Genomic DNA, 22,085 nt, shown 5'->3' with positions numbered 1-22,085 from the left:
TCAGATTCTCTAAAACACAGGATGGTGAAAACTGTTGTCTGGGGCTTCCCTGGTGGCGCAGTGGCTGAGAGTCCGCCTGCCGATGCAGGGGACACAGGTTCCTGCCCCGGTCCGGGAGGATCCCACATGCCGAGGAGTGGCTGGGCCCGTGAGCCATGGCCGCTGAGCCTGCGCATCTGGAGCCTGTGCTCCGCAACGGGAGAGGCCACAACAGTGAGAGATCCGTGTACCAAAAAAAAAAACAAAAACCTGTTGTCTGCTTTAGAAGCCAAAGAAAAAGCAGCCAAGATAGAGTTCAAAGAATAAGTCAAGTATTTGCTGAAGAGTCTCAAAAATCAAGTTCCTTCTGGGAGCTGGGGGAGAATTTATTCCTCAGGAGAGTCCCAGGGCAAAGCCAAGCCATCATGGAGCTGGAATTCACACTACCTTTTTACCAGATCAAACTAGAGAAGTCACCGGCTGTTCTGAGGACCTGAGGTATGACCTCAGGACATTGTTAAAAAATAGTAATAATAATGCTGCCACAGTCAAAAGCACACTCTAACTTTCCTAGCCCAGACTATGATGTCACTGCATTTCAGAAAAGGTCTCCCTGTACAGGATTATACATCTAGATTTAACATAACCTAGTTTCTACTAAATATAGCTTGTAAAAGTCCCTTCTCAACTATTCCTCCCTCCTTCCGGTGCCCGTAAAGAGACTAAGGCCAGAAAAAAATTAATAGGGTCTTAATTTCAAATGGCTCTCTGGAAAATGGCAGTTAAATTAGAGTTGGCGAGGCCACTAAATCCCCTCTTCGCATAAAGTAGGACTTTACACAGTTGGTGCTAGTAGGGAAAAAGTGAACAGTTGACCAAATTATAAAGCAGAAAGGTCATCCCAGCAATCTTTCATTACAAGGGTGACAGGTGCTAATCAGATATTTCAATAATGCAAAGACAATGGCATCTTCAGGTATCATTTATTGCCTAAGAAATGACAGCAGACAACTCATTTCAACAGACACACCTGCAATTTCCATTTAAAAATGACCACAAAATAATATGTTAATATTATCCAGTAAGAAAAAAGCTCAAAAGTTTTACATCCAATTCTTAACTGAAATAAACTCTGGAAAACTTACGCCTGGAAGGAGAGAAAAGAAGGAATAAAGGAAAATGCGTCCTACCTGATTCGTTCCCTGTTCAGCTTGGTTCGTAATGTTTTAAAATACGGGTGTGTCAAAGAAAAAGAAAAGATGGAAGAACTGGACTTTCTTGAGTCTCTTAAGTCACAGAATGTTAGCTTTGTATTACCTTTACCACCCAATTTTCAGTGAGGTTATTTGCAGAACACACTATACTTTCTGCTTCTTTGGAAGTTTAAAACTACTAAGATACCTACAAACAGTTCTCATCTTACCACCATGCTTAGTCATCACTGGAATGTGTTACACGTTTTCTTGTACAGCTGCATCTCCTTCATCTGCTGCTTTCTATTATGACTCTGTAAGTGTACCCTGAGGCTAAGCAACAGAATTATACCAGGGAGGTGATTAATAATTTAAATTGTTCCTCACTGAGACCACTTCCTTTGTCATTCTTCCTTTTCTAAACTTACTGAGTTTTCTTTACTTTCTCTTTTAAACCACATGATTATAACAGTGTTTGGCATTTAAAAAACACTTTTTAAAAGTCAAAGTTTAATGAAGCATTCACACTTTATTCACACTGCTTCATAATGAAGCAGCCAGGTGAGTTGAAAAAAAGTCTGCCCCGCAAATGGGCACTGTTTTCAGTGCTCTGAAAACAAAGAGCATGAATCAATTCTTTGGATTCAAAGAATATGGAATAACAGGAAGTTCCAGTTTCTTTACCTCTGTCTTAATCTACAGTCTTTCCTCAAACCAGACCGCTCCTTCTAAGACCAGAAAGAAAAAACTCCGGGCTAAGATTTACTCCCACCTGCTTCCCCCTCTCTCACATCGGGTCAATTCTGGAGGTTTCTCTTCCCGTTCTCCAATGTCAGGAATTCCTCTTCTTTCCCCAGGTGGTCAAGATTCTAGGGATATGTTCCTCCATTACGAGGTGAGGGAGAGGTGTCTCAACCTCAAATTACAGAAGACGGGTGAGTCTGCCCATCTATGAGCAAAACTCTGGGGGAACCCCTTTCGCCTTCTGGTACCTGGACACGTCCCAGCCTCTCAGTGAATGACGCCAAACCGGGAAGAAGGTTCTCCCCTCGGCCTCCAGTCTCTACCGGCCACACCTCTGGCCTCTGGCCCTCCTAACCCCCCACTTCGAACATATCTTTTCCCCAGTGCCCCCCAACTCCCAGTTGCCACCCCGCGGATTCCCTCACCCCGGTCCAGCGGTGGAGTCCCTTTCTCCAACCCTCTTCCTCACAACGGTCACATCTGACGGCTCACTCCATCTTCAACGGTCACGCTCCTAAGATTGCTCTCCCCCGCCCGTCTCCAACCAAGCCTGGCCCCCTTCCCCAAAAGAGGGACACACCCCAAAGTTAGCCACCCTGAACTCACCGGAGGCAAGGGCAGGGCTGGCAGCAGCAGCCAGAGAGCACGGCCGAGCGGTGTTGTAATGGTTTCCTGCACGCCACGACTCCTTCTCCAGGTCTAAGCCACTGCGCAAAACCCACTTTGCCAGGGACAAACATGGCGGACAGGAAACTCTGGCGTCAGACAGCCTCGCCGTGGGACGTCATCCAGGCGCGCGGGAGAACCAGAAAGGCGAGCATCTCGGTCGCCTTGGAGACGGAAAAATTTTGCGCGGTCGGGAAGCGACCTGAGGTCCGGGCCTCCGAGGAAGTTCACTGACGATCGGAACGGATCTATTAAACAAGCTGACATTCCCTGGATTTGTTTCCTCGCACAGGAGTTCTCTAAAAACTTACACATAGGGATAGTGAAACATCCTGTTTTCTTAAAAACAAAACAAACAAACAAAAAAAAACCCAGCTAATTTCCCTGGCCAGTTCAGGAATGTGGACAATGGTGATCCAGCCCAAGACCATACAAGGGCAGTGGGACTGGAGGAGAGTGGTGCAAGGAAAAGAGGTTGACATGGCCTCAGATCTGAGTTTGAATCCATCTGAGATCGAATCCCTGTCCTGAATGTGATTAGGAAAGTTACTTAACGTCTCCTCAACCTTAGTCTTACTTGTGAAATAAATCCAGTGATATAACTCTCTCCAGCTTGTGAAGCTTAAAGTAGGTAAGGCGCCCAGCATGTAACAGGCGTGCTTACACAAAAGTAAGTTCCTTTCAGAAACCAAGACCTAGATATCTCTGTACCTTCCCCTCAAAACGAAAACTTCCCACCTAAAACTGCTCTAAGTAATAATAAAGTCTTTAACCAAAAAAAGAAGAAGAGGAATGTGAAGAATGAGAGCCTGAGGCAGAAGTTGGGAAACCAAAGTGCAAAGGGGACTGAGAAGTAGAGAGGCAGAAGGAAAAGCAGGTGGTCATAATCATTTAGGACGTTTTTAGAGTTCTATGAAAGTATAGGAACTATATACTATATCTCTGAGGCCTAGCCGCCCCCTCCCCAGAATTTGTTGAATGGATAAATGTATGAGTGAGTGGTCAACAACAACAGTTGCTAGAGAGAAAAGGAGGGAGGGCCGAAAAGTGTCCAAGGATTTAGCAGCACAAAGGTCTTCGATGTCATTGCTGAGACCATCAGCAGAGATAATGAAGGCAAAAGCCATGCTGAAGAAGTTTGAAGATAAATGGGAGGTAAGGAAATGAAAACAGATAACTCCATAAGAAAGTATAGCTGAAAGAGAAGAGATATAGGGTGGTGTCTGAGGGAGAAAGTAGCAAGCATTTTATTTTTCAGTTCTATATTCATACATTTTCTTTACACTAACCCTTTAGCAATACCATGGGTTCAATCATTTTTCCTACCCATATGACTCCAAAATATCTATCTCTAGCCTTGACCTAGTCCCCAAACTTCACCACCAAATTGCTAACCGCACTGATCGTAAGTCTGCACATATGGCCCACCCAAATTAAGCAAATCATATTGGGGGGGTTGTTTAAAAACTGTGGTTCCAGGTACAACTCACAGAAGACAGAGGTGGATTTTGTAGAGATGCCACCAGAAAAATCTTTGATTCATACCTCTCCCCGTTTCAAAAACTTTCAACAGCTCCTCATTTCCTAATTTGTACAGAACCTATCCTTCTCCCAGTTTTCCCCATTTCTTTGCTCTTTAGTTTTCTCATCTACAAAATGGGAGAAATACTAATATCCAATCATAATATTATTACAAGGATGAAATGAATTCGTGTACGTAAAGCACTTAGAACTATGCCTGCACATAGTATGGACTATGTAAATATTTGCTATGATTGCAATTATTTGAACAAATTACACTGCCAGAAATTACTAGCCAGAAATCTGGGGGTCATTCTTGATTTCTCTCTCTCTTAACTGCCACATTCATTCCATCTCCAAGTTGTCAATCCTGCCTTCAAAACATATTTCAAATTCATCCAATCCCTTCTATTCACCTCATTATTCCAAGCCACCAACGCCTCTTGCCTCAACTACTAGAAACCTCAACTCTCCTCCCAACCATTATTCATACAGCAGCCAGATTTTTGTTTCACTTTTTTTTTGAAGTATAAACGAACATTCCAAAAAGTGCACACCAAAAATATAAAGCTTGATGAATTTTCACAAAGTAAATGTAACCACGTAACCACTACGGGGTCATCTTAAAAATATAAACCTGGTCATGACTCCGGTGTATAAATCCTTCAATGACCTCCCATTATACTTTGACTAAAATCCAGTTTCCTTCCCATGGCCTATGAGTGGTTAGGCTCCTGTCTACCTCTCTTAATATCATTTTATCCTTTTCAGTCACTCCTCATTTCCTCTTCATTTCACCTCTTGTTAGCTTTTGCAGCTCTCAAATAGGCCAAGCTCCTTCCCATCCTAGGGCCTTCACAACTACCGCTCCTCCTACCTAATATTCGTTTTCCCCAACTCCACACAGGGCTGGCTGGCTTATAATTTAGGTCTCACTTTAATTGTAATCTCATAAAGGCACTCCCTGATTACCCAGTCTAAAAGGTTCTTCTCTCCCAGGCCCCACTGCCACCCCCATCATAGCCCTCTTATTCCATTTGTAAATTATACATTAGTCTCTTTACTTGTTTAGTATCTCTCTCCCCAACTAGACTGTAAATTCCACGAAGGCAGATACCAAGTCTGTTTTTATTACTACTGTCTACCCAGCGCCTAGCATAATGCTTGGCGCACAGCATGTATTCAGTAATAAATGAATAAGTAAATTATTCAGGAATAAATGAATGAATGTCCACAAGCAAAGTACTAAAACTAGCATTTAAGAGCCTCTATATTATGGTCAACAGTATAGACTATGTATTATTGGTCTATTTTCCTCTCTATATTTAAAGCAAGCAATTTCCTCCTCAAATACAATCCACGCTGCTCCCTTAGCCTGGAAAACCCTGTCACCATGACCGTGACTTTCTCCAAATGTACTCATCTTTTGAGGTCCACCTAATCCACAAAACTTTCTCAGTGGACATCTGGTCCTGATATAAGATGCAGGAGATACCAGGTTACATCGCTGTATTAGAAAGCAACTGGCAGAAAGAAGCTGAGATAAAACGTGAGGTTAGAAACGATCTTCCCCTTGGTTACAAAGGCCAATATAGCTTCTGTTTAAGCTAGTTTGAACGGCCTCATTTCTCCCAGCTGTTATTGTCTCTTCCTCTAAACTCACCATATTAACCTATCTGATGGCTTGTCACACCTGTTTTAACATAAGTGCAATCAATTTCTGTGTCTTGCTTATTACACCATAAACCTGGGAGTGGGATTTGTGATGAGGTGTTTATTATTTATTGGCTGTAATAATTGACATTGTTATTTTTGACTGCCTTTTTTCTCACATAACAACATCAGTTTACTTTTGAAATATTCTCAAAGGACTATTAAGGTGTTTTGCACTCTTCTGGCTAAGAGTGAAACAGCGAGTGGAGATGAAATCTGAACCAAGGTCAGTCAATAGGGATCTGAATCATAAGTACAGTGACAGAAATTTGTTGAAGCTCGTTCATTGCAACAGCGATGCCTGTATGACACTTTGCTAATTCTTGCTAGAAACATCCAGTAGGACTGTGTAATTCCTGTTCCCTCAGAGCTGGTTTTCCTTATTTTGTTAGCTACTCCATATTCTTCTAATAAGTTTTTTAGTTTAAATTAGCCTGTTTTCTGTTGCTTGTAACCAAAGAACCCTAACTGATACCAATGTTTAACTAACTTCCCACTCGTCTTAGGTGATGCTATTTCTCAACTTTGTCTTTTTGCTGTTCACTTAAGAAAAGCCTCTCTGTAAGAGCTACCACTGACCAAGAACCTAAAGGTAGGTGTTTTATATAGATACATTATCTCTACTCCTTAAAACTCTGTAAGGTAAAATCTTCCATCAATGTGACTTCCTCCAGCAGGTATCCAATCAGACTATAAAACATTTTTTTTTTTTTTTTTTTGGCCACGCTGCATGCAGGATCTTAGTTCCCCTGGCCAGGGATCCAAGCCACGCATCCTGCAGTGGAAGCACAGTGTCCTAACCACTGGACCGCCAGGGAATTCCCTGAAACACTTTTTGGAACCACAATTAAGGTTAATTTGCAAGATTTTATTTCTCCTATTGAAACAACTAAACCCAAACCTTGTTCCAGCGTTCTCATTATGTGAAACAATTAACTATCTTTATACCATAACGTCCTCTATGGTATAAAGTAAGCAAACTTCTATTTCTAGCTATTTAGCCCAGGGGTTGAGGGGAGAGGTTGGAGAGAGAGGAGATGAACTTTAACTATTATCCAAATTCAGTAAACCTGCAGCTACTCAAGGCAATTGCATACGATGTAAAAGCGGTTTGCAAAAGGTCAGGTTAATTACATTAACTTTGGTATACAATGAAAAGTACCTTCTCTGCCAAGCCTCCCCAATTCATGCTAGTTAGAATTCAACAGCATCACTCCGTTTTAGCACTGTATTCATATCGCTAATGTGACGCATCCTACCGTGTTCGAGGGTAGGAACCATTTTCATTTAGTGTAGCAAGTGCCTAGAGTTCCGCTTGAACGTAACCTAACCTAGAAGACAATTAAGGTACCAGCTTGAATGAAAAATAATCGTCCCAAATTCTGCACAACAGCAGGAAATTTTTGTTGTTGTTAATAATTGGCAGCCATAAGGCTAAAGCTTCTATCTCGGCTTTGTCGCTTCAAATCCTTCCCGAAGGAGGCAAAAATAGTGAGCCACCACCCCCGCCGCAAGCAAAGTGAGCCTTCCATCTCCACATTCCCTTGGGTCCCTCGCCTCTCTCTATCGCCCCAGGGAACAAAGGCCTCAGCAACAGGCCGAGCTCTGGCTCCGGGCGCCAGACGTCAGTGCGGCGACCCAACACCTTGCCAAAAAGACTCTGTAGAGAGATATCAGAGCCTGTGGCTTTCCAACAAGACAGCGATGCAAAACCAGCTGAGAAAAGTAAAACCTACCAGCGGAAAACTCCTCTCCAACCGAGCCCGCTGGGGGCGGAAGCGGAAGTCCCTGTGAGATCATAGAGTTCTCTAGTTCCGGTCGCGGGGCCGCGTTCGGGGCTAGGGCGCCTCTCCACGGCCACCGGGCTCCAAGCGGCTTCTATTTCCGGTTGCGACTTCTGACATAAAGCCGAGACCTCCTTTTAAACGCGGCGTCGCGGGTTCCTCGCCCCTCGCCTGGGGTCAGCTCGCGAGGACTGGCGCGGGCGGGGGGATTGCACAGCCCACAGCTGAGCCAGGCCGTTGGGGCCGGCCTGCACTGGCACCTTCGATCCCTCAGAGCCGCCTGGCTTTTGAGCCCTCCGGATTGGGAGTCCGTGATTGGCCGCCTCCAGGACTGCCGCTCGAGAGGCCAGCGCTCCTTCGCCGTACCTGTCCCCCTATAGTCACGCTTTTCCCTGTGAGGTGCAGCATTAATCAACTCACCTCTCCCACACACTACTTCCCTAACGTGGGTGTCCGCGTTGACTTCATTCTTCACCTTCCCTTGAGACCCCTCCCCTCTGCCTCCGGAAGAGGTCTTTTTTGCCCAGTTCCTGTAAAATAGCACCCATCTGGCACCCCCAGAAAGTTCATGCTTACTAGAGAGTTTGTGGGCAAAGTAAAACCCAGTGCACACACGAAACTATGGCTGAGCACGGGGCTCACATCACAACTGCTTCGGTGGATGACCAGCCATCCATCTTTGAGGTGGTAGCACAGGACAGTTTAATGACAGCAGTGAGACCTGCTCTTCATCATGTGGTCAAGGTAAGGATTTAATTCTCTGAAAAGTTTTAGGAACGTCCGGGTAAAAACCAAGCCAATAATCTGAATTTATTTGTTGGCCTAAGTTTTGAAATAACCAATTAGCATATAATGCACATCACATGATTTAATGGTTACGGAGTCTCTTGTTATGTGTACTGAATACCCAGCACTAAAGGGAGGTTAAGGTAGACCCAGAAAGAAAAGTGTGGAAATTCAGAGGGAAAAAAAGGAAATATAAATACAAGGCATAGTAGCTGTGTAATGAAATGAATTTCATTTATTTATTTTGCTTTAGGTTCTTGCAGAATCAAATCCTGCCCGCTACGGCTTCTTGTGGAAGTGGTTTGATGAAATCTTCACCCTGCTAGATCTTCTGCTCCAGCAACATTATCTGTCTAAAACCAGCGCCTCGTTTTCTGAAAACTTTTATGGCTTAAAGAGGATCGTAATGGGAGACACACACAAGCTTCAGAGATTGGCCAGTGCTGGTCTCCCAAAGAAGCAGCTTTGGAAGTCAGTTATTTTCCTGGTTCTTCTTCCCTATCTGAAAGTGAAGCTGGAGAAGCTGATTTCTAGCCTGAGAGAAGAGGAAGAATATTCCATCCATCCCCCTACTTCCCGCTGGAAACGATTTTACAGAGCCTTTTTGGCAGCCTACCCATTTGTTAACATGGCCTGGGAAGGCTGGTTTCTTGTACAGCAGCTTCGATACATCCTAGGAAAGGCTCAGCATCACTCACCACTGCTGAGTCTGGCTGGGGTTCGGCTAGGTCGACTTACAGTTCAGGATATACAAGCTGTGGAGCACAAACCAGCCGAAGCCAGCATGATGCAGCAACCAGCTGGGAGGTGAGGCCTTAACATTTCCCCAACATATTTGATTAATAAATCCTAAAATCTTATCCCAATTTTATGAAATTTACCCACCTCAGTCCACTTTGGGGTATTTCATAAAATCATCGAAAAATTCTTGTGTCCATAAAACAAGGATTGCCATCCTGGTAACCTTCCTCATCATACTGGCTACATTTTTGCACACACTTGCTATGTACCAGGCCCTGTGCTAGGTGTTTACATATATTATCTCAATCCTCATCACAGCTCAATGAAATAAATGCATTAGCACCATTTAACAGTTGAAGAAACTAAGTTCTAACATTTGAGTACCTTGCCAAGGCCACACAGCTAATAGGCGGCAGAGCTGAGATTCAAGCCAGATCAGTACAATTCTAAAGACTGCTCTTAACCATGGTGCTATCCCACTCCTAGTGTCTGTGTTCTCTGACAAGTTCAAATATATTCCTCAGTACTGCCGAGTTGTTTTTTAAGTGAGTTATTTCTTTTTCTGGATATACTATCTTCCACCCCCATAAAAGGTCTATATAATCAATGGCTCATTAATTTCTTTCTCAAAACACAAAGCAACAAAGCCCTAGTCATTAAAAACAAAGCTTAGCTCCTAGAACTCCTAAAATACGGTAGGTCAGAAAGAGGAATTGTTTCGAAGACACTTACAAGAGAAAACGCCAGTCCAGCAACTATTCAATCCCCAAGCTGAATCAACGATTCTAATGAAAAGTGTAAGAATTACACGCGTATTAGTTGTTCTGTGATTGTACCTAAATAAAGTTTCTCCTTTTGCCTCCTTGTTCTGTTCTCCAAACAGCGTTGGCGAGAAGATAAAGTCAGCTCTGAAGCAAGCCGTGGGAGGTGCCGCTTCATGCCTCTCTACTGGCCTTTCGATGGGTGTATTCTTCCTGCAGTTCCTTGAGTGGTGGTATTCATCCGGAAACGAAGAAACCATCAAGTCATTGACTGCCCTGCCTACTCCACCACCACCGGTACATCTAGACTACAATTCTGATTCTCCCCTGTTGCCCCAAATGAAGACTGTGTGCCCACTGTGTCATAAAAACCGGGTGAATGACACCGTTCTCGCCACCTCTGGCTATGTGTTTTGTTATCGCTGTGTGTTTAATTACGTGAGGAGTCACCGAGCTTGTCCCATCACAGGTTATCCAACACAAGTACAGCATCTGATTAAACTGTACTCCCCTGAGAACTGAAAGGGATCAGCACCTTGTCTCACCACGAAATGACTGCGCTATAAGGCCAGAGGGCTGGTTTTCCGCACAGTAAATAGCATTGTTTGATCATCCTCAATTAATAATTGTATGAACTTTAAACAGCCACGTGGATTTCTTTAAAAGGATGTACTCGTTGATCTTAACCTTTTAGCTTGCTCCGTAGACACCTCTACTTAGAGTTGATCAAGCTGGTCAGAGTGAGAGAATCAGGACTGGCAGGGGATAGGAGGGTCAGCATAGAGAAGGGGATAAAAGAGGGTACTCGGCACAGAAGCTTTTCCTGTCCCCTTCCTTAAAGGACAAGAGGTATAGAAGCTCTCAGGAAAAACCCAAGTTAGACCTCGTAGAGTGGGTAGTGAAGGGGAAGCAGGCCTTTTGAGAAAGGAAAGCATTTATCTGCCTATTAGGAATAGGTTTTATCGGTTTGCAAACAGTATGAAATATGGACCTGCTTTATTTTATTTATTTTTTTAATACAGCAGGTTCTTATTAATTATCGCTTTTATACACATCAGTGTATACATGTCAATCCCAGTCTCCCAGTTCATCCCACCACCACCCCACCACCCCCACCACGGACATGCTTTTTATAGAAATACTTAGAAACACTTTCTCCTTCCATATGCTGAGACTCATTTGTTAAGTAACATTTGCCATAGTTTATCACCTTTTAAAGATCCCTTTGTGAACCACACATATCTTCCTTGGGAAACTGGTTACAGGAAAATAGGGGTTGAATGTATATACAGAATAGTCTGAAGACTTCAGTGTGAAAGCAAAGCTATTAGTGAAGAGATGAAGTAAAATACTGCCCTAACTATGACTGTGTAAAGACAGGATCTTTTCATAAGCTCTTTCTGCTTGCTGTTAAGAGTTTGCTAAGCTTACATGAATTATTCTGGCTATTACTAAAGTTTCTACGAACCGCTTAAGTAAATTTTAAGAATAAATGTTTTTTGGCAAAGAGCTGTTCCATGTCATGATTATGTGGAAACTGAAAGATTAGTCGAGGTATTTAGAGTAAATTTTTCATTCAGGCCACCTTTGACTTTTTTTTTTTTTTTTTTTTTTTTTTTGCGGTACGCGGGCCTCTCACTGTTGTGGCCTCTCCCGTTGCGGAGCACAGGCTCAGCGGCCATGGCTCATGGGCCCAGCCGCTCTGCAGCATATGGGATCTTCCCGGACCAGGGCACGAACCCGTGTCCCCTGCATCGGCAGGCGGACTCTCAACCACTGCGCCACCAGGGAAGCCCCTACCTTTGATTTTTTGAGGCATTCTGTATTAACATTTTGCTTTTTTTGCTAATCCAATATTGGAGAGAAATCCTCTTCTCCAACAGCAAGACTTCAATCTTGAGTGAAATACCTTATTTCTGAAGTGAAATACTGCACAAACACTTAAGTTGCCACTGGATTGGCAGGGTTAAACATACAGGTTAAAAACATACGGGTTAAAAAAAAAATCATTACTACAAGAGGAAGGATGAAAATGATTTTTAAGTGCCTCTGCTGAGACAGGTGTAGTCCAATACAACTCATTTTAGCAATTCAAAGCACATTTTCTGATAGCACTAAGATAATAGAACTAAACTTTGAAATAGAATGTCCTATAGATTTTAAAATATTAACACTTTTATGTACCAAGAGAAGAATATAATGGATATTTGCAAAAATTCTTATTAAACCCCAAGGTTTTACCAGAACAAATACCATAGTTAAGTAAACTTTCTTTTTAATTTAAAAATGTTTTAATTTGTTTCAAAGTTAAACCCAAGACACACTGACTTCACAGGAAATCCAATGAGAAATGTTTTTCTAGGCTGAACACCTGTTTCCCCTTAGTCTCCCCCCAAAAAACATGTACATGTTAATTACTTTCATTTTACAATCACTGCTAAGTGAACATTTTTAATATAGTAATAAGTCAATAAGGTAACCGAACCAGATTCAGGATTGAAATAATGCAGTTTTCCATGAAGATATCAAAGCCATATTTTTCACCTCAACCTACAAAGAAAAACAGGAAAGTATCAGTAATTCAAAAGAATATTAAACACTCTTACACATAATAAAACCAGTATCCTAATAGGCTAGAACATTACCAATGTGGGAAAAACCACAACCAGAATCAGCTCAGAGAGAAGATTAAGGGGTCATACCCTGGTCAATGCCAACACTGAAGCAATGGCAATACCAGGTCAGACTATACTTCACTCATCATTGCATCATCGCTTTTCACCTCCTTGTATTATCTAAGAGCAGCCCAACACCCTATTTTCACATCCAAGAAAACTTAGGTTTACCCATGAGAAGAGAAGACTTCTTTTTAGATAAGTTGCAACCGTGGGCTTTCAATATTTGCTCTTCTACTATTCACCTCAAGCAACTCTGCTGTACAAAAATGCAAACTTGAACAAGTTTTCTTTTGGAGGTGCTTTTTTAAAATTTTTGAAATGCAGAGTAGAGTGGAGAAGCGTTTCCAGTTCAAAAACATTTCTTGTTTTAGTGAGTCCAAACACCATGCATGATAAAATCTCAGGGATGTCTGTGAAGGGATTTATAATCTAGTTCTAAAGCAAAATCTTTAGAAAAGATTTTCTCCTAAAATCCTTTATAAAGTAAACTCCAGTTCATTTAACATACAATTTGATTTACAATTCTGCTGCCAACAACGATGAAAAGTATAGTCATAAAAAATAGTCATATACAAGAGTCTGCTAAAGAGTCCAAGACCCAGGGAGGCTAGGATTTGACAAAGGTCCATAGCAAAGTAAGAGCAATGCTGGAAAGAGAAACTGAGGTCTGATTACCAGATTTATATTTTTCCACTACCAGCTAAATACAAGGTTTAATAACATTTTTCTCCAGGCCATGGGCAAGATAAAGGAAACAATGCAAAGCCTGGGTAATTCACAACATGGATGATCAATTTCTGAATGAGAAAGCTGCCTGCATTTTATTCTAAATGACACCTCGCTGACATGCTATGCTAAAGTACTAGGATCACAAACAATGTCAACCTCTCCAGCTTTTCAGCATTGTATCTAAATAACAATTCTGGAGACACAACATGCTTCCTTCAGCCATTTATAAATGTCAATAAATTGATACTCCATAGTTAAAAACGTACAGCTATGGTCTGTGTTCTCCATTCAGCAACTGAATTCCACAAAGAGAGGGAAACTAGTAAAGTGCCTGTTTAGAGGCTCGAACCTTTATCTCATCAACCTGTGCAGAAGTAAATACACGTTACAAAAAGCAAACAGGCTAAGAGAACTTAAATAACCTTGTCTAAAAGCATGAAACTTGAGAGCAGAGCTCCAAGTGTGCTCCAGCCACACACAGAGGGCACACTTTCCTAGTTCTCTTCCTCAGTACGCTTTCCTCTGTCTGGAGCGCCTTCTCTACCCCTTTCAATCTGGAGAAAGTCTGTAGTTCTAAAACCTTGTTCAAACGTCACCTTCTCTGTTAAGTGGTCCCTAACTCCCTCAGTCATCCCCTCCTCTGACTCCCACAGCACTTTTTCCCACCACAGTACGCATCACACACCAATTATTCACCCATTCATGTCCCCCACCTCCCGTCTCTCCCACCAGCCCCATTACACAGAGCTCCTAAAGAACCAGGACTTCCTCTTACTGGCCTTTGCATCCATTACACTCAGAATGATGCCTGGGACACAGAAGGCGGCTCAATAAGCGACAGTTTAATTCAGTCAGTGAACGACCCTCCCTACTAAACCCTAAGCGCCTGGATTATACAGGCATCAGCACGGTTTATAAAGCCGATTTACCTCCAACATTTCACGTAGGTTAAGGACGTCCCTCAAGCATCTCTAAGCCCTCCGTCCTCCAGCTTCTAACTCATGGCATTCTGCATGGCGTCCTGCGCAGGACCACCAATACTTACACACGGTGTATCCTCAAAACGATAATAATAACAACAATAACAATACTACTGCTGATAATAATAATAATAATAGTAACATCCAAACCCCACCAACTTCAGGAAAGACTGAGACGCCATCCTTCCGGGGAAACACAAGGCCGGATCCAGGGCTCAAAGCAAAGCCTCAGGCAGGGGGTCCACAGCCCGCTTTCCGAACCCCCCAAAACTCTTACGCCCTAGACTCTCAGGAGGCCTGCCCAGGCCTGCAGAGGCTGGCCGCAGCCCACCCGCCGCCGTTCAGTCCCAGAGGTACGGGCTTGGGGCTTCCCACACTGCTCCACCTCGCTACCCTGCCGGCTGCCGCGGCAGCCCGATCCGGACAACCAATCCCGCGACGGCCAGTGGACCACGTGGGCAGCAGCCCTGAGGCTCGGCTGGTGCGAGGAGCTGCCAATCGGAGGGCTAGGCGAACGCCGGGGTTGGAGTGGGGAGGGAGGGCCGGAAGGCGCAGGCGTCTTTGCAGTCTCTTCTTGGCGTGGGGGGCTACATGCGCAAAGTTGAAAGCAAGACCCTGAGTAGTCCCCGCCCGCCCTCCAATTCCCTGATCCCCGACCTTGGGGAGACTGACATCCGGAGTGGTTTTGCCGGTGCCTCGTTTAACAACTGGGGAAGGGCATCTGAGGCGGGCTGTAGAGGGCGTGTGTGCCCTGGCTTTCCAGGAAGAACTATCGATTCAGTGTTCGACAGTATCGTGCTTGCGCCGAATTCCCGCCTGAGGGCTAGGGGTTGGGGCGGACTTTGATGAATGTGTCCCTCTCTCCCCGACCAGGAGAAACTCATTGGCTTGTCAGGGGCTTGGACGCTTCCTGAATAAGCAAGAGGTGCCACTAAATATCAAAGAACTGCGAAAGAGAGCAAGAAAGACTTCCTGGGAGAGGTGGCATTTGATCTGGGTCTTGAAAGATGCGTTGGATTTGGAGATTCTGGGAGAAAATAATTTAACTCCCGAATTAAATGAGAAAGCATAGGGGAGCTTACCAAATTTAGGTAAAGTTGAAACTGGTGTAGTGTTTTCCAAAATTCAGTGAGTTGGAAATACCAGGAGGAAACTTAACAACATAGATGTCCCCCAGCATCAAAACCAAACGACAAACTCCCACAATCCAGACTTACAGAATCGTTAAGGTTGAATCTGGAGTTGGAATCCAGGCGTGTATATTTTTAATAAGTACCCCAGGGGAGATTCTGATTCACACCAAAGTTTGAGGACCAGTGTTAGCGTAAAGAAATGGGGTGATAAGAGATTTGAAAGACAGGGCAAGACTTTGTTAAAGATAGTGGCTTGCTGGCTGTGTAGTTTAGACTACTCTGGAGAAAGTGGGAGATTTAAAGATTTCAGAGTCTGAGGAGATGGGTGATCAGAGCTGAAAACTCAATATGCAACTGTGTTTTTAAATAGATTGAAGGAACGTGGAGTGAAAGAAGGGGAAGCTATTGCCAAGTGATTGCAATGGTCCAGGTGAGAGCTAGTAAGAAATGGAGAGGTGGCATATGAAGGACAGCAGGAGGAATATGATGAGTGTCAGATAGGGATGGGGAGAAAGATATGAGGAAATAAATGGAGAAAAATGGAATGTCCTCTGTACCAGACCTATGAAGGACCTCCATTGTACTTTAAGGATAGACTTTAGACAGTGAAGAGAATGGGCCTTTGCAAGTGCTGTTTCCTCTGCCTGGTTTTCCCCTTCCTTCTTCATCGCCCTTTCTCAACCTAGTGCATTCCTTTTTTTTTTTTTTTTGCCGTACGAGTGCCTCTCACTGTTGTAGCTTCTTCCATTGCGGAGCACAGGCTCCGGACGCGCAGGCTCAGCGGCCATGGCTCACGGACCCAGCTGCTCCGCGACATGTGGGATCTTCTCGGACCAGGGCTCGAACCCATATCCCCTGCATTGGTAGGTGTATTCTTAACCACTGCGCCACCAAGGAAGCCCTCAACTTGGTGCATTACTTGCAGGTTTCAGCTCACATACCATCTCATTTATGAAATCTTATCTTGTTCTCACAAGCATAGTCACTGACACTCCTTAGAACACCCCAAGCACACTGTTCATATGTTTCTAGCTCTCCAGAATGGCACTAGAGTGTAGTGGTCATGCATATGGACTATAGTATTTGCAAGCACCATAAACTCTCTGTTCCTCAGTTTCCCCACCTGTGAAAAGGGAATAATGACAGTACCTACCTCACAGAGCTGTTATGAGAACTGAATGAGAACAATGCGATAACACCTGGTGTTATCACATATGTTGTATTGCAATGAGTTCTTTAATACATGTGTTCCCCCTCTAGATTGTGAACAGGACATGTGTCTCATTCTTCTTGCTAACAGTAAAGGCTGCATGGCAGAATGATAGTAAATAGGTTTTGGAATCAGATAGATAGGAGTCCAAATCCCAGCTCTGCTACTTCCTAGGTGTGTAATCTTCAACTTTACTTCCCTGAACTCAGTTTCTTCATTTATAAGATAGTGAAAATAATGCATGTCTTATAAGTTGTTACGAGGACAATTTGAGATCATCAAAGTTGCAGATCTGGCCCAAAGAAGGCAGTCACTAAATGGTGCAAATGATGGGTGGCCCCAGGACATAGTACCACGTTCAGAACACAGTAGATGCTTAGTAACTGATTACCGAATGAAAAGCTGACGTCATAGGCCAGGCACCATGCTAACCTTTTTATATACATCAGCGCACTTCATTCTCACAAGAACCGTATGGAGAAGGCACTATTATTAGCTCCACTTTACAAAGAAGGAATGTGAGGTTTGGATTATCTTAACGAAGCTTTCTAAGCCAAAAAGTGCTAGAGCTAGGATTTCAAGGCCCTTGGTGCTTTAAAAAACAGCTGACTGAATGAGAGAATGAATGAAAGGAGACTTACCCAGAGTCAGGTGGTGGCGTGGTAGAACCAGCACTGTTACTCTTGGTCACCATGCTATCTAGTCTGCTATTCTAGCCGAATCATCTTGACAAATGAATTGAGAGTGAGATGGACGCTGGTATTTGGCAGTTTGTGTCTACTGACCAGGAAAGCTGTGCTATACCTATCTCGGCTGATAAATTGAACTGCTCGGTGAATAAACACAAATAAATTGGGAGCTCTAGTTCTTCGCCAACTGTCAGCAGTGTGGCCAGATCATTTTCCCAAGACCTAGAAAAAAATCACTGTACAAGCTACTGATTTCAAGTTGCTTTTTATCATGAACAATTGCTTTGAGGTATCAGAGCCAGAATGTGAGCTCCTCGCTGGCCTGATAACATACTATTCATAGCCAGAGGACTTAACTAAGGAACTCTGAAGAAGGAAGAGAAACCCTCTTTGCTCATCTTTCACATTATCCTTCCTTCTCCTGATTTGGTCCCTAATAGTGCATTAAAGAATAAGAAGGAGAAAACAATACAGTTCCTAGTTCTTCTGCCCCAAAAATGTCCTTCCTGTTGATTGGGAAGGAAAAAGGAGGTACTTAGGTAGATTTCAGATTTTGAAGACTCCAAAGCAATCCAGAATCCCAAACTTGAAAGGCAGTGGAAGGAGTAGGGGCATTTGTATTAAACAGACCTGGCTTTGCATGCCAGCTCTTCCACTTAACTGGTCATGTAATCTCAGGTTCCGTATCATGTGCCACACTCCCAGCTTGGTCCCTTGTGCCCAAATGCATATGTCCAGTAAATGACGGTCCTTTTTATCTTTCTAAAAGTAAGTGATATCAGAAGGATTTCAGTGTGAGAGTGAAGCTGAGAATTAAGGTAGGTAGTAGAACTAAAAATGAGACTGGGGACTTCCCTGGTGGTCCAGCAGTTGAGACTCCGTGCTTCCACTGCAGGGGGCGCGGGTTCGATCCCTGGTTGGGGAACCAGGATCCCAAATGCCGCGTGGCACGGCCAAGAAATAATAATAATAAATTTTAAAATGAAATAAAAGTGAGACTGAATTTGGAAATGACGTGAGTGAAAAAGGGTTAAAGTTGAAGCTGAGAGCAGACGTCTGCAGTTTACTATGTTGCTGTGCTGATTATTCGTCATGGTATGTATTCTGCCTCCTATCCTGGAAATAACTTTTGAGCCAGACAGGTACAAAGTGTCATGCCAACAAAGCAGAACTCCATAGGAAGAGTAACCTCAGTTAAAATAAAAAAAACCCGAGGGGGTATTCAGAAACCTATTTCAGAATGCCATTTCAGCATAAGCAAATTGCAGTGGAAACAAAGAGTTGTTTGATGGTTTGACTTACGGGAGAGAAGCATGTTAGTTTCCTGTGGCTGCAGTAACAAATTGCCACAACTTTGGTTGTTTTAAACAATAACACTTTATTCTCTCACAGCCAGAAGTTTGACATACGAGGGCAGAAATCAAGGTGTCAGCATGGGCTGTGCTCCCCTCAGACGCTCCAGGGAAGAATCCATTTTGTGCCTCTTCCAGCTTCCTGTGCCTGCCGGCATTCCCTCACTTGCGGCCACATCACTCCAATCTCTGCCTCTGTGGTCACATTGCCCCCTCCTCTTTTGTAGGTATCAAATCTCTCTCTACCTCATTCTCTTTTTTTTTTTAAGATTTTTTTTTGATGTGGACCACTTTTGCAAGTCTTTATGAATTTGTTACAATATTGCTTCTGTTTTGTTTTTGGTTTTTTGGCTGCGAGGCATGTGGGGGTCTTAGCTCCCTGACCAGGGATCGAACCCACACCCCCTGCATTGGAAGGCAAAGTCTTAACCACTGGACCGCCAGGGAAGTCCCTCTACTGAATTCTTATGAGAACACTTGTGATTGGATTTAGGGCCCACATGGATAATCCAGAATAATTTCCTTGTCTCAACATCCTTTCTTAATCACATCTGCAAAGACCCTTTGTCCTTGTAAGTTAACGTTCATAGGTTCATCATCGTCATCATCAATGATTGCTGGCCAGTATTCACTTGTTCCAGTTCAACCAGCATCCCCACAAGAGATAACCGTCTCTTACCTGTTTATTTTTTTCACTTAATTGTTTTTTTAATTACGCAAACAATTGATGTTCATTGTAGACCATTTAGAAAATACAGAAAAGTTAAAGAAAAAAAGGAAAGGAAAAGAAATTCAATGAAAAATCATCTGTAATCCTCTCACCCAGGGGTAGCCAAACCTTCACCAAAGAGTATTTTTCTAGGCTGGGTCTTGTGTCCAACAAAGAGGAAAAGTAGGAAAAAGAGAATAAAAGTGAATAGAATAGGACAAACGATTTGGAAGGTGATAGAATAGGTTAATATTGTTCATAATAGATATGTACAGGACAGCTTAATCTAAGATAAACGTAGAGCTTTGAAATGAAATTAACCGTGACAGGAGATGCTTGTATGATGTATAGAAATAACACTCAGCCCTTTAGAGGAGGGACGTTTTAGCTTTGGCCCCTCACTTGAAAACCCCTGAATTTCCCCACTAATACTTCATTCTCTCCCAGAGGTCTGACCCTGGCCTGCCAATCTGCCCTGTCATAGGCTTTTTTTGAGTCCTTATCAGCCTTCCTCAGGGGTCAATGTTATGAAGACTAGGGGAGTCTGGCAGAGTTCCTGCTCCTCCCAGGCTGATATCAAAGGGCAACAGGGGCTGTGACAGAAGGCAAACATTCAGACCAAAGCCAGATGTGGAACTGAAGCAACAAGAGGAAAAGCAAGAGCATCAGGTAAAAAAAAAAAAAATTTTTTTTAAAAAATCTCATTCCTCTCAGTTTATGTCTGAAAGCATGAAGAGCTTAGTAAAATCATAGCTCAGGAGCAGCTTGTAAAGGAGAATGAGTGAGAAGTTTGGGGAAATGTGGAGCAGATGTTCATATGGAGCTAGACTCCCAGAAAACTTTGTATCTATCATGGTTGTCATCAGCAACCAAGTAACATCAATGAGCCTTGGGAGTCATGAGAGTATAGTTCTGCTAGTTCAAAAGCAATTAAATTTGTTTGTGAGTCCCAGTAGGTGGAAGTTATAGGGAGACAAATTATAGCTGAAAATAAGGAAGCTATTTCTTTTTTTTTCTTTCTGCGGTACGCGGCCCTCTCGCTGCTGTGCCCCTCCCGTTGCGGAGCACAGGCTCCGAACGCGCAGGCCCAGCGGCCATGGCTCACGGGCCCAGACGCTCCGCGGCATGTGGGATCCTCCCGGACCGGGGTGTCCCCTGCATCGGCAGGCGGATTCTCAACCACTGCGCCACCAGGGAAGCCCAGGAAGCTAGTTCTAACAGAGCTGTCAGAAAATAGACGGGGACTAATTTGAGAGATAATGAGTTCGTTGTTATTGGCGGTGTTCAAGCAGTTGCTGGAAAGCAATTTGTTCAGAGTTGCTAGTATTATAGAGCATTGGTCCCCAACATTTTTGGCACCAGGGACCGGTTTCATGGAAGACAATTTTTCCACAGACTGGGGAGGGGGGAGGGGGAGGGGGAGGGGTGGTTCGGGCAGTAATGCGAGTGATGGGGAGCTATAGGGAGCGGCAGGTGAAGCTTCCCTAGCTCGCCGCCGCTCACCTCCTGCTGTGCGGCCCTGTTCCTAACAGGCCGCAGCCCAGGGGTTGGGGACCCCTGTTACAGAGAGTATTTAAGGTAGATGGTTGGACCAGATCTTTAAAGTCCCTTCCAACACTTCGGTGATTCTATGATATAATAGAAACTTATCAGAAATTTCTCTAAGAGCCAAACATTTACATTTGCCTATAGGAGATGCTCACCTATGAAAAAACAATTCATCAGGTTGATTTTGGTTTGCCTGGAGGAAGTGAGAAGGCAACCAAGGCAAGCTAACAGCAGAGGAGAGGACCCATCCTGCTGGATGCCTGCTTTTTTCCCTCCTGGTGGATATAAACAACACCCACCTGGCCTCTGCTTAGCAGAGATCACACAGAAAAAAAATGGGTTTCCTTCTTCTAGAGGAAGAATTTGGGTTTGGGTTAGTAAATATTTTATTTTGCAGTTAACAAAGACTAAGGGGGCTGTCTCTGAACCATCTGCTTCCAGGTGCTAACTTCAATGTAGGTGGCTGTTTTCTGGTCTGGGAAGCAGAAGGAGGTTGACCACAGTTTAATATCTATGTCTCAAAGGCTCATGTCCATTCCCCAGTCTTAGGGGTTCCCACAGCACAGGCAGAACTATTAGGAGGGATGGAAAACTCCTGTTCCTGCATCCCACTGTATAAGAAATGTACTTTTAGAAGAATGCCTGAAGAGCTTAAAAGATTTCTGCATTTGGTATCAATTGTTATTCTTTCAGGAGTAGAATAAGACTTTTTAAAATGTATAAAATAGCACATGAAGAATACCAAGTTTTATGCTTGTTTTTATAGCCAGATCTTCTACATCAAATATACTCCAAAGCTATACTCCCTTGGTTCTTTGTTGTCTTCTCTTCTTTCCCCTCTGAATTATAAATAGAGGCATCTTCTGATGGCAACTACTACTTCTGTGTAATTTGCTTTGGCTCCTGTGCCAACCCATGCCCCTTATATCTGGGCTCACTGTTGGTGCTTCCTGATTTTAAATGAAAAATGGCTAAAAGTTCAGCAATTTTTCCATTATGGTAAAATATTAAGCATTCAGTTTATCTATTCCTGTTCATGCTGTGAAGGCTAAAGGTCTTGGCAAAGTTGTGAGAAAACAGTAATATCAAAGATGATTTCCAATGTTAAAATGTATCTCCAATAATCTATAGCTTTGAAGAAAATTTTGTAATCTCTGTAATTCTTGTTA

At 43.4% G+C, this 22,085-nt stretch overlaps 2 protein-coding genes and 1 non-coding gene across 14 annotated transcripts in view; 1 reads left to right on the top strand and 2 right to left on the bottom strand.

Annotated features, from left to right (window-relative positions):
* LOC149744915 (AP-2 complex subunit beta-like) overlaps positions 1-7,664 on the bottom strand; it is a 55,093-nt gene extending 47,429 nt beyond the window's left edge. For 4 of the 12 annotated variants that reach the window (XM_089900839.1, XM_089900835.1, XM_089900836.1 and 1 more), the window contains exon 1: positions 2,523-6,869. The gene's annotated coding sequence lies outside the window, so the exon portion shown is untranslated. Of the gene's footprint in view, positions 1-2,522; positions 6,932-6,978; positions 7,530-7,552 lie in introns of those variants that run through there. The other 8 variants (XR_016388944.1, XR_016388945.1, XM_089900840.1 and 5 more) reach the window with 6 other exon arrangements.
* A 120-nt stretch (positions 7,665-7,784) lies between these two features.
* Positions 7,785-11,395, top strand: LOC149744914 (peroxisome assembly protein 12-like). Its single transcript, XM_089900831.1, has 3 exons — positions 7,785-8,344; positions 8,640-9,193; positions 10,011-11,395. The coding sequence occupies exons 1-3, from the start codon at positions 8,222-8,224 to the stop codon at positions 10,408-10,410; spliced, it is 1,077 nt and encodes a 358-aa protein (XP_089756957.1). The 5' UTR covers positions 7,785-8,221; the 3' UTR covers positions 10,411-11,395.
* A 1,165-nt stretch (positions 11,396-12,560) lies between these two features.
* Positions 12,561-12,657, bottom strand: LOC149744913 (Z30 small nucleolar RNA). Its single transcript, XR_016390448.1, has one exon. It is a non-coding gene; the product is annotated as a Z30 small nucleolar RNA (small nucleolar RNA).
* Positions 12,658-22,085: the final 9,428 nt, after the last annotated feature.

Source organism: Delphinapterus leucas, chromosome 19 (genome assembly GCF_059928025.1).
Source record: "Delphinapterus leucas isolate spDelLeu-1000000601 "Yukka" chromosome 19, BTC_Dleu_Yukka2, whole genome shotgun sequence".
In the NCBI taxonomy this organism is placed as follows: Eukaryota; Metazoa; Chordata; class Mammalia; order Artiodactyla; family Monodontidae; genus Delphinapterus; species Delphinapterus leucas.
Note: the sequence above shows the minus strand (reverse complement) of the source record. Positions and strands in the feature narration are given on the sequence as shown.

What these genes read in the sequence shown, in the direction of transcription:
- LOC149744914 (XM_089900831.1), top strand. Translation starts at nt 8,222, where the DNA reads ATGGCTGAGCACGGGGCTCACATCACAACTGCTTCGGTGGATGACCAG. An exon ending in CTCTTCATCATGTGGTCAAG is followed by an intron (nt 8,345 to 8,639) that starts GTAAGGATTTAA and finishes ATTTTGCTTTAG; the next exon opens with GTTCTTGCAGAATCAAATCC. An exon ending in ATGCAGCAACCAGCTGGGAG is followed by an intron (nt 9,194 to 10,010) that starts GTGAGGCCTTAA and finishes TTCTCCAAACAG; the next exon opens with CGTTGGCGAGAAGATAAAGT.